Source organism: Columba livia, chromosome 2 (genome assembly GCF_036013475.1).
Source record: "Columba livia isolate bColLiv1 breed racing homer chromosome 2, bColLiv1.pat.W.v2, whole genome shotgun sequence".
NCBI lineage: Eukaryota > Metazoa > Chordata > Aves > Columbiformes > Columbidae > Columba > Columba livia.
In genome coordinates, this window is record NC_088603.1 from 136159489 (window position 1) to 136176486 (window position 16998).

General features: G+C 40.8%; 1 protein-coding gene across 3 annotated transcripts; it reads left to right on the forward strand.

The window, feature by feature from the left end:
* Positions 1 to 1885: 1885 nt before the first annotated feature.
* On the forward strand, positions 1886 to 16494 carry OTUD6B (OTU deubiquitinase 6B). Of its 3 annotated transcripts, XM_065053957.1 has the most exons (8): positions 2196 to 2352; positions 3453 to 3605; positions 5304 to 5458; positions 9865 to 9960; positions 11324 to 11636; positions 13197 to 13258; positions 13724 to 13830; positions 14355 to 16494. In XM_065053957.1, the coding sequence occupies exons 3-8, from the start codon at positions 5318 to 5320 to the stop codon at positions 14437 to 14439; spliced, it is 804 nt and encodes a 267-aa protein (XP_064910029.1). In that variant the 5' UTR covers positions 2196 to 2352; positions 3453 to 3605; positions 5304 to 5317; the 3' UTR covers positions 14440 to 16494. The 3 variants fall into 3 exon arrangements, with proteins under 3 accessions (XP_064910030.1, XP_064910028.1, XP_064910029.1); XM_065053958.1 differs by lacking the exons at positions 2196 to 2352; positions 3453 to 3605 and adding an exon at positions 1886 to 2144; XM_065053956.1 differs by lacking the exon at positions 3453 to 3605 and having other exon boundaries at positions 2153 to 2352.
* The last annotated feature ends 504 nt before the right edge of the window (positions 16495 to 16998 follow it).

Here is a 16998-nt window from a genome sequence, read left to right on the forward strand (position 1 = left end):
CTACAGGGACCTTCCTTTGACTGGGGACAGCTGCGCTGGAGGGAAGGAGCCTCTGCTACCTTATTTTCTTTTCTTTCCTGAAAGACTTGAGCCTGTAGTCTCCCAAAACACAGAACAGCTTAGCTGGCTTCAATAATGGGCTTGGGTCATATGTCTGAACACCTAATTACAGTGTCTTGTTGTGGTAAAAAAGACAATGTTTTTTTCTTTGCTGTAATTTTATGAAGTTCCAAAGGAAACTAAAATGTAGAAGCTATAACACAGTGTTTATTATTTTTTTAATATAGAGCATTTTAGGAACATGTATTAAATGTCAGCATAATCATATATACCTACATGTGTGGACAAATATATGTCATTGACAAAATTATATAGAGCACATATATATATTAGTCAAAGCAAATCTAATCAGGATTTGTCCTTATTCTGGATTTACTGGTAGTATATAGAAATATTTATAGGGCCACCCTAGCAATTTTCAGTGCTAATCTATTTTCCTAGCCAAAAGTCACGCCCCATCCCCCATTCCTTTTGGATGAAACTTCTTTTTTTCCGATCTAGTCTGTGAGCTGGTTTTATTCCAACAAAGAGCAAGTGGAGGTAAGGGTAAAATATATTATATATCTAGGTACAGATATAAAAATATTTACATTTCAACAGAATTGTAAAGGGGGGGTCTAAAAGTTGGGTGGCTCTGTACAGCAAGAGAGTTTGATCTATCATCTTACTAGTCTGCTTTATATGCATTGCCTTTCTTTGCACGTGACACTGTACTTCTTGTAGAGAATCTGTTGATAAGAATGTAGATGAATAATACCAATGCCGTAACACTTAAGCACAGACTTACTGTCTCTATTAGCAAGGTTTTTGCTCAATTTGAATAATTTTAAACCAAATTAAAATATTAAAGTTTATCAATTATGTTTTGCCCAGATGAACCGAACATTCCACAAAATAATGTTGGTGCCTGCACTGCAAAGCATCTCACTCCACACTAGCACTCAACAAGAATTTGTAGTTCTTACTTTGAGACAGGGATTTGACCCCAACCAGGAAGTTTGGATTTTACTGTAATAAAAACATAACTCTTTATGAGACATAATTTCACAGTGGTGAGCAGATACAAATCAGAAACATCAAAACTTAGAAAATCCGGAGTCTTGCTGGGCATTCTTTTAAGTAACTTCATGTAAAGGACTTACACACAAAGGGTGCAGTGTATTTTGCACAAAAAGTTGTTGGTTTTTTTTTTTCCCTCAAGGTGATAAATCATGTGAAAAACCCAACCAATTATTTTCTCACCTCCAGCCTTCCTCTTTAATAGGATTTACCTCTTTACTTCTAGTTGACCTAAATGTACCATTTTTCCTCAGTGAAGACGTGTCCATGTTAGTCCTTTACCAGGCAGGAGCTACCAACAAGCAGCCCCGCCATTATTTCCCTCAGGTGGACACAAATGAGGAGCGGGGTCACTTTTCTTGTAAAAACAGCCTTTTCCATCCGCCGCTGTTCTCGCACTCTCACAACCCGAGGGCAATGTTTATGAATACATAAAGGTTTAGTGTCACGAGAATGGAGCCGGGCTCTTCTCGGTGACAACCAATGATAGGACAAAGGGCAATGGGTGCAAACTGGAACACACGAGGTTCCACTTAAATATGAGAAGAAACTTCTTCTCAGTGAGGGTGACAGACACTGGAACAGGCTGCCCAGGCGGGTTGTGGAGTCTCCTTCTCTGGAGACATTCAAAACCTGCCTGGACACATTCCTGTGTAACCTCATCTAGGTGTTGCTGCTCTGGCAGGGGGATTGGACTAGATGATCTTTCGAGGTCCCTTCCAATCCCTGACATTCTGTGACTCTGTGATTCTGTGAAAATAAACGTTTCCCTTTCCCAGCGCACGGCCCGGAACACGCGGGCTCAGCAGCGGGGGAAGCGCCCGCCCTTCCCGCCGGCGTGGCGGCGACACCACCGCTCCTGGGGCACAGCGAGCAGCACACGGAGCAGCCCCAACGGGAGGGGAAGCCGCAGAGGGCGCGGGAGAGGGGAGAACCGGAGGGAGGACGGGAAGGCCACACTTGGCAGCTCGTTCCCTCCCGCCTGAGGCGACTGCCGCGCGACTGCCGCCGGTGGGCGGTGCCAGGTGGGGGGGGCTGCCGGAAGCGCAGCGAGCTCCCTCCTCGTGCCGGGGTCGGGGGTCACGCGCACCGCCGCCGCCGCGGCGTGAGGGCGTCCGGCGGGCGCCGGTGTCCGGCTGCCCATGGAGGGCTCCGGGGACGAGGAGCCGGGGGCCGAGGGGCCGCTGCAGCGGGTAGTGAAGCGGCATCGCAAGGAGAAGCGGGAGCTCCAGGGTGAGGGGCGGCCGGAGCCGGGGAAGGACGGGCGGGGGAGAAGGCTCCCTCAGGCGCCCGCGGCGGGAGGAGGCGGCGGGGCGGGCTCAGCGTCCCGCTCTCAGCCTTCCCCGGGCGGACGCAGCGCGGAGCGGAGCTGGAGGCCCCGGGGGAGCGGGAGGGCCGCTGGCCGGCGCGTTTGCCGCCGCACGGCTTCGGAAAGGGTGGGAGTGGCCCTTGCGCTGCCCTCCCGGAGCGGACGGGAGAGGAGAAGAGGCCGGTGGGGGAAATGCCGCTCTTGGTGTCCAAGCCGCGCTTTGCGCTGGGTGTGGTTCTCGTCATGCGGGAGGTTTGCTGGATGAGCCGTGCGGTAGTCTTGGGAGCCTGACAGTGCTTGGCATTCGTAACACAGTGGCAGACCCTTAGTGTTATGTTGAAGTTTTAGCTACTTTGCTTTTAGGTTAAAGGAAGTGTATTTTTGTAAGGCATTTTAGATTGGAAAGCCTGCATATAGGTCCTTGCTGCCTAGACAGCTGTCTTCGTTCAAAGTGCAGCTGATCTGAAACTTCCACGTTCTGTCCAGCCTCCATAAAGTATCTACAGTAGAAGACCTGTGTTGTGGTCTTACAGTGGTGCATAAGAACTGTTCATGAGCCATGTTTTACCTACCTTATTGCAGTTGACTAAGTAGTTAGCTGGATTCTGTTGAGTTTTATAGTTCATTGTAATCTTTTTGTTAAGCCTTTCCCATGGTTGGTATATTAATACAGCCTTTTTCTTGTTTGGCTTTTTTGGTATATAATGAAATAGACCTGTAGAATCATAGAATGGTTTGGGTTGGCAGGGACTTTAAAGATCATCTAGTCCCAAACCCCCTGCCATGGGCAGGGACACCTTCCACTAGACCAGGTTGTTCACTATCCACAGTGGCCTTGAACACTTCCAGGAGTGGGATAGCCACAACTTTTCTGGGTAACCTGTTCTGGTGCCTCCCCCAACTCGGAGTGAAGAATTTCTTCCTTATATCTAATCTACATCTACCCTCTTTCATTTTAAAGTAATTATGCCTTGCCCTATGACTGCATGCCCTTGTAAAATGTCTCACTCCAGTTTTCTTGTAGGTCCCTGTTAGGTACTGGAAGGCTGCTCTAAGGTTTCCCCAGTCTTCTCTTCTTCAGGCTGAACAACCTGGACTCTCTCAGCCTGTCTTCACAGGAGAGGTGCTCCAGCCCTCTGATCATCTTCATGGCCTTCTTCTGGACTCACTCCAACAGGTCCATGTCCTTGTGTTGGGAGTTCAATGTGCAGCCTTTTATCAGTTAGAGAATTAAAGGAGAGGAGAGACACTGTTGGGCTGCATGTTGTCATTAAATCTACAGGAATTTACTGTTTTGAGAAGCATTTTCCTCAGATTTAAAAGAGGGGTAGGAATCAAGCATTGTGGTTAGGTGGCTGGAGCACATGGTACATTGATTGGGAGAGTCTGAGGAACAGAAGGTTTTTCCACCTAGACAGGTGATAAGGGGGTACCTAATTGCAGTCCTACACTACCTAAAGATGGGAGTTTGTACAAAAGACAGAGCTCCAGTCTTCTCAGGTAGGAAAGGCTGGTGACCTATAGGCACACATTTTCCCACTTGAAAAATACATTCCTAATAAATACAATGATTAACTGTTTGACAGATAGCAAAACAGTTTGATCATAAGAATTAACATAAGGTGCATTCAGCATCTCCTCCAGCTGATAATCCTTGTCTCCACCGTTGCCTGTATACTTTCCTTGTGGATCTATATGTGCCTCTTCAGTTTTGGACTTCCTTCTCCCCCATTATGTTAATTTTTATGAACAAAACTGCTTTTCTGTCTGTCAAACTCAGCTGATGCATCTATGAGGCTGAATCTTAACATAAATCTTTCAGTGTGAGGATTCTTGCTGCCTCTTCTTGAAAGATTCATTATCATGCCCATCATCTTCTGCTTAATTGTGTTAGTCAAGGGTGAAGGACAGGAAAATGTACAGGTAAGGAATAATGAGCAGGGTGTTAAGTAATTGGTGCTGTCACTCCAAAAGAGCAAATAAAGAAGTTACAAGAGCTCTCAGGGTGTTCATGTAAGAACACAGGCTGTGGGTTCTGTGTTTGTTCAGCCTGGAGAAGAAAAAAATACATAGTTCTGATTGTAGTTTCCGCTGCATGACGGATGGAGAGAATGAACTAGAGGCAATGGCTGAAAGTGGTGACAAGAAAACTCCTCTTGGGAGGTAAAAGGGAAAATATTTTTCTAACAAGATTTGTTAAACCTTGGAAAAAATTGCCCAGAAAGGCTGAAGAATGTCCATCCCTGGAGACTGCATGGTCATCTGAGTTAATGTAAACTGTTGTAGCTTTTAATTCAGCCCAGCTTTGAGCAGAGGTTGAGCTAGATGGCCTCTGGACAGCCTTTCTAACCAGCCTATTCTATGACTTGAGAAATGGAGCCATGACTTACAGCCTAAAAACACTTGCGGAGTTAAAGCAAATTGAGAGGTTTTTTTCTTCTTGAACATCCATTTTGCTTTTAGAAACTATTTTAAGGACAGGTGAACTCTGTGTTTACTTTTAATCTGCTACTTGTGTGATTAAAAATTTACACATCTTTCTTGTGACAAGATTTGACATCTCAATGCTCAAATAATCTTTTTGAAGGCAATAGGCTGAGGTCTGCTGTGTTGAAGAAGTTCTAAGTATTTATAATAGCAACCTGGCACAATTTTTTGTCTTATTCAGGTATAGCATTTGCACGTTTTAAGAAAAATACAGATGATTTAAAATGTGATGATCGTAACAGGCAGCGTCACAGCTAAACTGTTAAAACATACTAGTATGTTGATATTTATAATTTTTTTTCTGTGTGGCTTGCAGTTCTCTTTTCTGCAATGACTGTGGAGTATCTATATTTAGAGATAATGTTTTATTACACTACTTCTCTAACAGCAAAAATTCAAGGCATGAAAAATGCAGTTCCCAAGAATGATAAAAAGAGACGAAAACAGTTGGCTGACGAAGTTGCCAAACTAGAAGCAGAACTTGAACAGAAGCACAAGGAAGAATTAAAGCAGCTGAAAGAAGCTTCACCTGAGCAGAATAAGGTAGGTGCCTTAACTTCAGCTGAAGTTTTACAGGTACAATTTGTGTTAGGGCTTCTTTAACTTTTGAAAATTATAATGGACTAAAAGTTTAAAGTATTTCTCCTTTTCCTTACAGTATTGGCAACTCTTTTGATCTTTAGAAAGATTCAGCTGTTACAGTGGGTGGGCATTGATAGAAAGGGGCATCTAACTGTGGGGTTTTTTGTAGTTAGCAGTATTTGGGTTTCCTCTTAAGGCCGCATTAGTAGCCCCCATATTTTAAAGTAGTGTGGTGTTTGTTTTGTTTTTAAGTTTCTGTTATATTGTCACTCTGGTTATCTTATGTAGACTACTAGATTGTTAGCCTTCAATATGCATTTAATTGATCCTTGTGTGTTTTGTCTTACAGTTCTGTGAACTGTGTAACTGACCTTTTTGTAAAAAGACACTTTCTGTGATGAGACTTGTCTTCTTAAGTGCTAATGTTTTGCCATGTTGGCAATGTAGCTACATATGCAAATGCTTCCAGTGTGCTGTTGATGGCAAACCACTTAATTTTTAACAGAGACTAATCATTGTTCGAATTTAGCTGCAGGAAATATGACCACATGAGTAACTATATACTATTAAATGCTTGTGTGACACACAAAAATTCCCCTATGTTTTAACACTAAATTAGTAAGTAGAGTGTTGGAAACTCTTGTCGTAGTGAATTTGCAGTCCATAAACTTAATTCTGTATTTCCAGTACTGCAAATAAGTCTGTGTCACGTGCCTGAATTTAAGGATTGTTTGTGCAAGTGGGCCTGTTCATAGACTTTCTCTTACCTAAATAGGAATAGAGCTTACGGCTAATTTGGTGCAATACAGTTGTCTGTGAGTGTGTGTCTTTTGGCTGTTTAAGTCTATTACAGGCCACCAGGCTGAGGAAGTTGATGAGGCCTTCTATGGGCAGCTGAGAGTGGCCTCACAGTCACAGGCCCTGGTTGTTGTGGGTGATTTTAACTTCCCTGATGTTTGCTGGAAGGACCATTCAGCCAGCCAGCCACAGTCCAGGAGGTTCCTCCAGTGCATTGATGATAACTTCCTCATGCAGATGGTGGAGGAGCCGACTAGGAGAGGTGCACTGCTGGATCTCATCCTCACTAACAAGGAGGGTCTGGTCGAAGCAGTAAAGGTTGAGGGCTGCCTGGGTTGCAGTGACCACGAGATGGTGGAGTTCAGCATCTTGTGTGGCAGGAACAGAATAGCAAGTAGAATTGCAACCCTGGACTTTAGCAGGGCTAACTTTGGCCTTTTCAAGAAATTGCTGGGGGAAATCCCATGGGCAAGACTGCTTGAAGGAAAAGGGGCCCAAGACAGCTGCATTGCATTCAGAGATTGCTTCTTCCACACTCAGGATCAGAGCATCCCCACACGTAGGAAGTCAAGGAAGGGAGCCAGGAGGCCTACGTGGTTGAATAGGGATCTGTTGGGTATGCTCAAGCAGAAGAGGAGAGTTTACAGGTCATGGAAGCAGGGGCTGGCCACTTGGGAGGAATATAAGGCTGCTGTTACAGGATGGCAGCTAGGATAGCCAAGGCCTCCTTAGAATTACAGCTGGCGAGAGGGGTCAAGGACAGCAAAAAGAACTTTTTCAAACACACAGCAGATAAAACTAATACCAGAGGCAATGTAGGCCCACTGATGGATGAATGGGGTGGGTGCCCTGGTGGCAGAAGATACAGAGAAGGCAGAATTACTGAATGCCTTCTTTGTCTCTGTCTACTCTGCCGGAGGCTGTCCTGGGGAGCCCTGTACCCCTGAGACCGCGGATGAGGCCAGGTCAATAGATGAGCTTGCTTTACTCGATGAGGACTGGGTTAGGGAGCAATTAAATAGTCCGGACATTCATAAATCCATGGGTCCAGATGGGATGCATCCGTGGGTGCTGAGGGAGCTGGCTGAAGTCATTGCTGGACCGCTCTCCATTATCTTTGCCAAGTCTTGGGGAAACAGCGGAGGTGCCCGAGGATTGGAGGAAAGCAAATGTCACTGCAGTCTTCAAAAAGGGCAAGAAGGAGGACCCGGGTAATTATAGACCAGTCAGCCTCACCTCTGTCCCTGGGAAAGTAATGGAACAGCTTATCCTTGGTGCCGTCTCAAGGCATATCAAGGATAAGAGGGTTATTGGGGCAGTCAGCATGGCTTTACCAAGGGTAAGTCATGCTTGACCAACCTCATAGCCTTTTATGAGAATGTAACAAGGTGGATGGATGATGGCAGAGCGGTGGATGTGGTCTACTTTGACTTCAGTAAAGCCTTTGACACAGTCGCCCACAGCATCCTCACAGCTAAGTTGAGGAGTTGTGATCTAGACAATAGAGTAGAGAGGTGGGTTGCAAACTGGCTTAAGGAGAGAAGCCAGAGAGTGGTAGTCAATGGTGCAGAGTCTAGTTGGAGGCCAGTATCTAGTGGAGTGCCTCAGGGGTCAGTACTGGGGCCAATATTATTCAATATATTCATTAACGATGTAGACGAGGGAATAGAGTGTACTACCAGCAAGTTTGCTGATGACACTAAGCTGGGAGGAGTGGCTGACACACCAGAAGGCTGTGCTGCCATCCAGCGGGACCTGGACAGGCTGGAGAGTTGGGCGGGGAATAACCTAATGGAATTTAACAAGGGAAAGTGTAGAGTCCTGCATCTGGGCAGGAACAACCCCAGGTTCCAGTATAGGTTGGGAAATTACATATTAGAGAGCAGTGTAGGGGAAAGGGACCTGGGGGTCCTGGTGGACAACAGGATGACCATGAGCCAGCACTGTGCCCTTGTGGCCAGGAAGGCCAATGGCATCCTGGGGTGTATTAGAAGAGGGGTGGTTAGTAGATCGAGAGAGGTCCTCCTTTCCCTCTACTCTGCCCTGGTGAGACCCCATCTGGAATATTGTGTCCAGTTCTGGGCCCCTCAGTTCAAGAAGGACAGGGAACTGCTGGAGAGGGTCCAGCGTAGGGCAATGAAGATGATTAAGGGAGTGGAGCACCTCCCTTATGAAGAAAGGCTGAGGGAGCTGGGTCTCTTTAGTTTGGAGAAGAGGAGACTGAGGGGTGACCTTATTAATGTTCATAAATATATAAAGGGTGAGTGCCTCGAGGATGGAGCCAGGCTCTTCTTGGTGGCAAACAATGATAGGACAAGGGGTAATGGGATCAAACTGGAACACAAGAGGTTCCACTTAAATTTGAGAAAAAACTTCTTCTCAATGAGGGTGACAGAGCGCTGGAACAGGCTGCCCAGGGAGGTTGTGGAGTCTCCTTCTCTGGAGACATTCAAAACCCACCTGGACATGTTCCTGTGCGACCTCGCCTAGGTGTTCCTGCTCCAGCAGGGGGATTGGACTAGGTGATCTTTTGAGGTCCCTTCCAATCCCAAACATACTGTGATACTGTGAAGTCTTGTGAAGAAACAAAAACCTGTCTGCCTGACACTGTCTGGACTAGGTGTTTTCTGATTAGTGACCTAACACAGCATTAAGCAGAATGTACTTTTGTTTGAAAACAAGTGTGAAAACATTTCTGAATGACTTTAGGGAAATAGATTTGATTGAGAAACATCTGCTGAGAGTTCTTGTCAAAAAAAGCTGTTTTGATGGTGAGAATTATGACCGTATAAAAATCTTCCATAGTAATTTTAAAATAACAGATGCTTAAGTGGATGATTAATGCATGAGCATTAGACATAATGCTTCTGTTTACCTGTACCTTAGATTAGTTTTAAGAGTTTGTTTCATTTTGCTAAATAAGCTGTCGAAACTTTATGATAGAGGACCTTTAAGCTAAAATCTTTGCCCTAGACATAGGTTTACCTGAAAGGATTTTGTTTTGAAATGTGTGATTGCTTTCTTTTCTCAACTATGTTATTTGGATTGATGTTTTCAAGGATGACATCTAGTTTTTACCTTTATGGGATTGGCTTTGTCATCCTCCTTGAGAAGCATCAACTCCCTTTGTTTTCCAACTGCTGGTTATGCTTTGATATGGAAGGTGGAGCCTTCTCCTGCTTCAGTTGTTACAGAACTTGGTAATGGCTGTTTGGGTACTTCAGTTAACTGGTTTGGTGGAGAAAACTTTCCTTTTCAGCCAGTAAGCAGTGTTCCCACTTCAGTGTGAAAGCTTATAAGAGAACATATAGACTAAATTTGAGATGTACAATTCATAACTGTTTCTTTGTTAAGACTCCAGGAAAAGTAGTAAAATTCATGATTGATTTGGGATGTGAAATGCTTTTCGCTCTGACGGGTTCTGTGTTGTACGTAGATCTGTGAGGTTAAACTTAATAAATATACCATAGAATTACTTAGGAACAGAACTTCAAACTGTTTCAGGAGGTGGCACATCTCAGTTATCATTTATACTAATAAAAACATTTAACATTTGTTTTTCTTTGTAGACAGATTCTATAGCTGATGGGGTTGCAAATTTAGAGCTTGATGGAGCAGAGCAACAGATTCAGCAGCCTCGAATATCAAAAGCACAGAAGAGACGGGTATGATTTAACATTTAAAATTTTATAAATATTTGATTAGAGTTTTATTCACTTAACTGTAATAACCAAAGTTGAACACTTTTGCAGGAGACATTTCCTGGCTAATTCACTATTGATGCTGTACCTACTGGGTGCCTTGAAATCTGTAAAGCTGCTACCTAGAGATATGTAAGCATTTTATAAATAGTTGTACTTTTCTACCCTCAGCCATGAGCTGGGAATCCGAACAGGTCAGGAGATGGGAGCTAGAAAAAACAAATTATGTAAAGGAAACTATTTAAAAAAATGTCACTGAAAACATTAATGAAGACATCAAGTAATTGAATTTAAATAATGAAAGATACTATGTGGAAAAATATGCAGGTAGTAGTAGAATGTTACAAATTTAACAGAACATTAATAGTTAATTTTTTTGTAGGTTTTTGAGTTGTTTAGAAACACTAGGGTTGAATCTTGCTACACTTCAGATGTTAAAATGTGATGGATTGACAGTGTCGTTGTACCTGCATGAATGTTGGTTTGGGGCTGGAGGAGCACTGCTTCACTTCAGAGTCCCTCCTCTGTGAAGTGATCACTGCTGGAGAGCTGCATTGTAACAAACCTGACAAGTAGAGGTTCTTAATTCATCACACTATGTCTAGAAAAACTAGAAATGCTGTAGTTTAGTTTTCCTATATTGTGGTCATCTAAACCATTCTGGTCTTGATTTGTGCTGAATCTTAAGTGTGGAAGTGAAAAGATCATTCTGTACTGCTTCTTTTTATCTGTTCATAAACTTGAGACTTTCTGTAAAGGTTATTTTTATGTTATATATTATTACATCCCCTCTAGTATTCTCTGCATCTAGTCTTATCCATCCTTTACGTTAGGAGCGGTCTTTGATGTATGGTACCTAGCCTGAGGGAGTTTCAGTTTCATGACGTGAGCTTCATTATGCAATCATATCTGTAAGTGGTAGATTTCACATTTATGAAAGAGAGATATTTTCTGTTGTTTAATTAGAATTCCCATACTTGAGTTGTTTGCCAGTGTGGTGAAATAGTTGAACCTGAAGAAATTACTATTAATAGCCTTTGTATGGGTGTTGTAAAGTGTTATTTTGCACGTTGACATAATTAAGATTTCTTCTGTCACATAGTTTCAGGTGTCGTGTCAGAGGCAGTTTGGATATGGTCACTTGCCATTTGCTAAGGTTTGAGTTTAGGAGGTCTTTAAGATTTGGTTGTAGTGAGAGAACATTTCACAGATATGAATGTACTGAAAAAACATATGAAGAGTTAGAAGCAAGCACTAAGCCAAGAACTGTACAGGCATCTTCTAAATTTTAACGTCTGATAGAATTTTAATATGTTTTTAATCTAAGGAAAAAAAAGCTGCCTTGGAGAAAGAAAGAGAAGAAAGGATAGCCGAAGCTGAGATAGAAAATTTAACGGGTGCAAGACATCTTGAAAGTCAGAAACTTGCCTCCCTGTTGGCAGCAAGGCACTTGGAGATCAAACAGATCCCTTCAGATGGCCATTGCATGTACAGAGCAATTGAAGATCAGCTCAGGGATCACCAAAATTCGTGGACTGTTGCAACTCTGAGGAACCAAACAGCAAAGTATATGCAAAGTCACTTTGACGACTTCCTGCCATTTCTTACAAACCCTAATACTGGAGAGATGTATAGCAGAGGTAAGACTCGTGGTGTAAGAGATTTTAAAAACTGTTGCAACTATTTCTGGTTATTCTCAATCTCAGTTACAGCTGAATTGGGACTAACCCTTTACACTGTCCTGAACTCTGTTATCTTCTTGGTTTGCTGTGTTCTATGTAACACAGAATAATGATCCACTGTGAAACTTTGTGCACCTGAATCTTTGCAATTTTTCTTTTAATTTTTTTTTTTAAGTTATCTAGCAAACATTATTCCTATTAAAAACATCAGAACATGCTGGTTGATGTTCTGGGGTGTGATTTAAGTTGTGTTACAAACAGCTTGTCTACGAGGTTAGGGATGATTTGTCAACTTTTGTATTGGCGTTTTCAATTTACGTAGGAAAGCTGTTGAAAATGAATGTGAAATTCAAGCAAATCTCTTTTATAATAGGTTGCATATATGTGTGGGGTTTATTTATTGGATGCTTTATTTTCACTGTTTACACTGGGCCTTTTGGAGCCCTTTCTTATAAACAGACTAAACTAAAAAAAATATAAAGGCATTTAGTGTGGACCAATGGTGTAGTCTGAGTAAATGCAGTTAAATGGAATTTATGTACTACTTATATGAGCAATACATGCTTTATTAGTTTCTTACTGTATGCCTGGAACACCATGCAAATGACTTTGTATGGTTTTTTTTTAACTTACTGCAACATTCATTTAATAGTTATTGCTGTGGATTTCATTTGGTGACTGGGCGCTGTTGTGAAGTAGGAGGCATCTTTCCCATGTTGACAGAGATAATTGTCACAGGATAAATGTGCCCCAAGAGAAGACTGAATGATGTTCTGCACAGCAGCAGCAGGGAGTCCTGTTTTTCTTACGTCTTTTAAGTCTGTTATAAAGGGGGATGTATGAAAAGCAATTCTGAGCAATCTTCAGCAACTTTATCAGAATCTATTCTTAGGGTTCAGAAGCCTGAAGGGTTGTAATTTATAAATTTGAGAGCTTGGTTTCTGTTGAGCATGATCTGCAAAAGGTTTGTTTAGCTATTAACAAAGGAACTAATGGGCATAAATACTTCAGAGGTTAAAAACAAGGCAGCTAATTTGGAAATTTAAAAAAAGCCAACTAACAGAAAAAATCAACGGTTGAACTAGATACAGCTACAAGATTTTAAAAACATACCTGACACCTAGCTAACATAACAGCTAAGCATACTACTTGTTATCACATTCTTTTCTAGAGGCTCAAAACAGCACTCTCTGAATTTTAACAGAAATAAAACTGTGCAGTTTCATGCTTGTTATTAACAGTTCCCTGAATAAAATGTTTTAATACAAACCTATTCTTATTTTTATTCCCATACGTGTTTTTATTCCTGTCTTCAGTTTTGATTTTTCTTTCTAAAACAGTTATGGGTATTTTTGGCCTCTGATATTTTTCTTTTCCTTCAGTGAACATACATATTTTTCTCTATGATGTGTTTGGACTTTTCAGGTTCTAGTTCTTCATGGTACAATGAGTATTTTACGTCAGTTGCTTGTTCTCAAATAAGAGAAGTACTAAAAGCTATCTCCTCTTTCCCCACAGAGGAATTTGAAAAATACTGTGATGATATAGCAAATACAGCTGCATGGGGTGGTCAGCTGGAAGTAAGTATTGTATTGACTGATGGTACCAGTCAGGGAAGACTTTCTAAAGAGAAAGCATTTTATTATTCAGATGGTAGCAAAGCTGACTGTAACGGAGCAATGTTTGATTTTTGTAATGTAAACCAGAACCTGAGCTTGAGAAAATACATGTTTTAGTTTTTCTTGCTTCCTACCATTTATTGTTCCATGTAAGAGTATTTACCAAATTATTGAAGCTAGCCCAATGTTACCTGAATTTATAATCAAAACAATGACTAAAGACAACCTGTTTTCAGTTGAAGTTTAAAAAGTTTAAAATAACTTTGCTTATCTTAATAAAGTTTATTTTCTAATAATATTTGGAATGTTATGCCGGAACTCATGTCTGCTAAAACTAAATGCCATGTCTTCTTCTCTTCTCCCTCAATTGACTTTAATCCTATTATTGATTTATTTTATTTATTTATTTATTTTAATGCCTTAAAGCTAAGGGCTTTGTCACACATTCTGCAAACGCCTATTGAAGTGGTGCAAATGGATTCCCCTCCCATTATTGTTGGTGAAGAATATTCGAACAAACCAATAATACTTGTGTAAGTATGTAATTTTATCTGTTCTTAAAATTAGTGCACTTATTTTTTATAGCAGAGGGCTCAGCTTTGATTCTCGTCAGCTCTTTTATTTTCCGTTATGTATCTGATGTTGAAACGCTGCTGGAGTAATGATCTTGCAGCTCGGAAATTGTTTGATATTGACCCAATTAAAAAATATTGTAATTAGAGCTCTTAAAATGCTGACAATCTCTGAAATGTGATTCAGTCTTCGCTTTACAAGGTCATTTTACCTGTTAGATAATTACAAAATAATAGTGAAATTGATATAAGATGCAGCATGAGACTTTATTTTTTTTTCTTCCAAGTTTATGTCAATCTGTGCCTGGAAGTCAACAGAATTTAAAAACTGTCAATATTAATACTCTTGTTTAATGACCCTATATATTTTCTGTGCTAAAACTTGAATTTATTTATGCTGTCTTCCAGTGCTTGCAATATTTGGCATGAAGTATACTTTTAGTTAAACTAAACGCTAATTCTGTAACCCTTTTTTTTTCTTCTAGGTATATGAGACATGCCTATGGATTAGGAGAACATTACAACTCTGTAAAACTTCTGACAGACACTGCTACCGAAAACGGCAGCTAGCATACAACAGCAATAAATCCACATGGATAACAGTCGTGTCATCATGTGTTGGGCGCCAGACAATTCCCAGACAGACTGGAAAGTAAAATTTAATGAAATGGATTAAAAATGAAAAAGACATACAAGGTTTGGCTGTAAATCAGAAATATCTCTTGGTTTAAACAAAACCAAACCCACAAAGCAGTATTTTGAACTTGTTGGTATTAATCATGTTTAGAAGATCTTCTCTAAAGTGGTGGTTGTGTAGATCAGATTTTTTTTAATAGCGCTTCAGCCCATGCTGCAGTTACAATACCAAGTAATGTTCTGGTTAATCTGTGTTTCTGCTGAAGAATTAAGATTACCAGAAAGTTCCTGTTACATTATTTCTGGCAGATTTTGATGATCATGGAAGAGCTAAGGCATTTACAAATGATTGATTGTATTTAGATTTATGCAATATCCCCTACAGTGTTTATTTCAGGATCCAGCTTTGATGCTGTAGTAGGAATACCCTGTTTTATTTGGGCAGGGAAGAGCTGGAGGCAAATCCAGTAGCGGAATATCTTGCTTGTCTGAAGGAACTACACAATCTTTTTGTTTTAAAGACTTTCATCTAAGATTTTTACCAAAGTTTGAGGACTTCGCTTTTTTTTCAGTCAACAATAGGAACCAATGCCTAATGCTGTTCCTAGTACTGAATCTATACATCATAACATTGATGCATGTTAACTGTGTGGTTCATCCTTCATAGTCTTTCATCTGTACTTTTCAGTAATACAGAAATCTTATAAATAAAAAGCTCCTCAGTATTCTCACTTCAGGTAGTGAAACTCATCTGAACTTAAATTTATGGATCCGCTGACCTGAGCACTCTGTGATCTGAACTATGATGTTTTATAGTGCTTAAAACAGTTAGTTGCACACAGGTGTAAAAATAATCACCTTGGGTTTTGACAGTAACTTTGAAGATGATCTGCAGAAGAATTAAGTTGATTTTCATTGTTACTAATGATGCACAGAGATGTGAAAGGTGTTTTTAATATAACTTGACTTTTTACATTATAGATTTTTGTCTTTAAGTCACTCTAAATGTGACTCCAAAGTGAGCATACTGAAACCAAAGTTGTAATGCAATTGTTTTTAACAGTAGAAGTGCGATGTGGGGCTGTTTTTGTTTGGTTTTGGATTTGGATTTGTTTTGTTTTGTTTTGTTTTTCAGCCCTAGTCAGTAACATAATTGTCTGCACTTCAGTGCTGATGAGTTGTTTTGGAGAAAAGCAATTTTGCCCTGAGTTGGGGATTAAGAGCTAACAATGAACATCTTGTAGTCCTTCAGTAAAGCTAGCTGGCTGATTGACATACCTGGGATTTATAAACTAGAAAGAAAAATCTGCTCTTACTTAAGGAGAAGATAACTGTTCACTTTGCAGATCAGGTTATGTCTGATTTAAAGCACTTTGAGAGAGGGAGGAGAGAAAAATCAGACAATTAGCAGCAGGGGGTTTTGGACAAGCAGAACTTGAATTATGACTTCTTTAGACTGGTACCTGCCAGGAAAACAAAATATTAACCAGATCAAGCATTTTTACATCCTTATTTATCTGATACAGTATAGTAAATATAGCTGTGTCTATAGGAGCTGCTTTATTGTAGAATTTGGTTTACTACCTTGACTGTGTAACATGATGTTTTTAATTTCAAACCAAAAATGATACAATAGTATGGAAAAAATGTCTCTACTTAAAATACCACTATGAATTTCACTAAAAATAGTAATCAGAAATACTCCTCTCTGTGTTGCTTAGACTTGGTGTGATATGAAATGCACATGCTGCTTTTTATAGATGCCCTGTGAGAAGAGTTCTTTGTTTTCTTGGATTTTCATTCTTGTTTGATTAACTGACAGAGAAAAGATGCCAGAATCCCAGAATGCCTGTACCAACAGTTTGTCCTGTTGAAGATGTTTACAATATGTATAAAGCAAAATAATGTTTTAATAAAGTGAGTGAAGGATCCTTGCTCATGCTGTATGGGACTTGCCAAAAAGTAATAAACGGATTTATTTGCGGCAAATCTTCTTGGGGTCACTTTGAGTTTTGTTCACTTCTTAATTCCTAGTGTTAGTAGATTTACTGATTTAATTTTTATGGCTTTAGGATCCCGCTGTAGCATGAAGTTTCCAAGGACTGCCTATTCCTATTCAAGCAGACAAAGCTTTACTCTACAAAATGTTGTTTCTAAATGAAAAATAGCAGTACTTATTTTGAGTTTATATGAATTCGAGTAGCTTTTTTTTTATGCTTTTATCTGCGATTCGCTGACATCACTTTCTTCAGCCACCCTGTCCTTTAAGGGCTGTTAGGTGGGGGGTTTTTGGAAAATTAGTTGAGATTTAATTTCCGATAGGGAATTAATTGGATTTCAATAGTGAATTAACAGCTGGGAGTGCATGTCCTGGCCAGCATGGTTACAAGTGGTGGGGCAGCCCCGCGGCGAGTCAGGGTTGGGAGGGCTCAGCCGCCCTGCACAGCCACACATGGCGTTTGCCCTTCATCCTGGGCCCCTTTGCTTAGTCCA

Bases quoted from the DNA above. Each gene is read 5' to 3' on its own strand.
- OTUD6B (XM_065053956.1), top strand. From the start codon at position 2,262: ATGGAGGGCTCCGGGGACGAGGAGCCGGGGGCCGAGGGGCCGCTGCAG. The intron at 5,459-9,864 runs GTAGGTGCCTTA...TTTTCTTTGTAG, and splicing joins CTTCACCTGAGCAGAATAAG to ACAGATTCTATAGCTGATGG. The intron at 13,259-13,723 runs GTAAGTATTGTA...AATGCCTTAAAG, and splicing joins CATGGGGTGGTCAGCTGGAA to CTAAGGGCTTTGTCACACAT.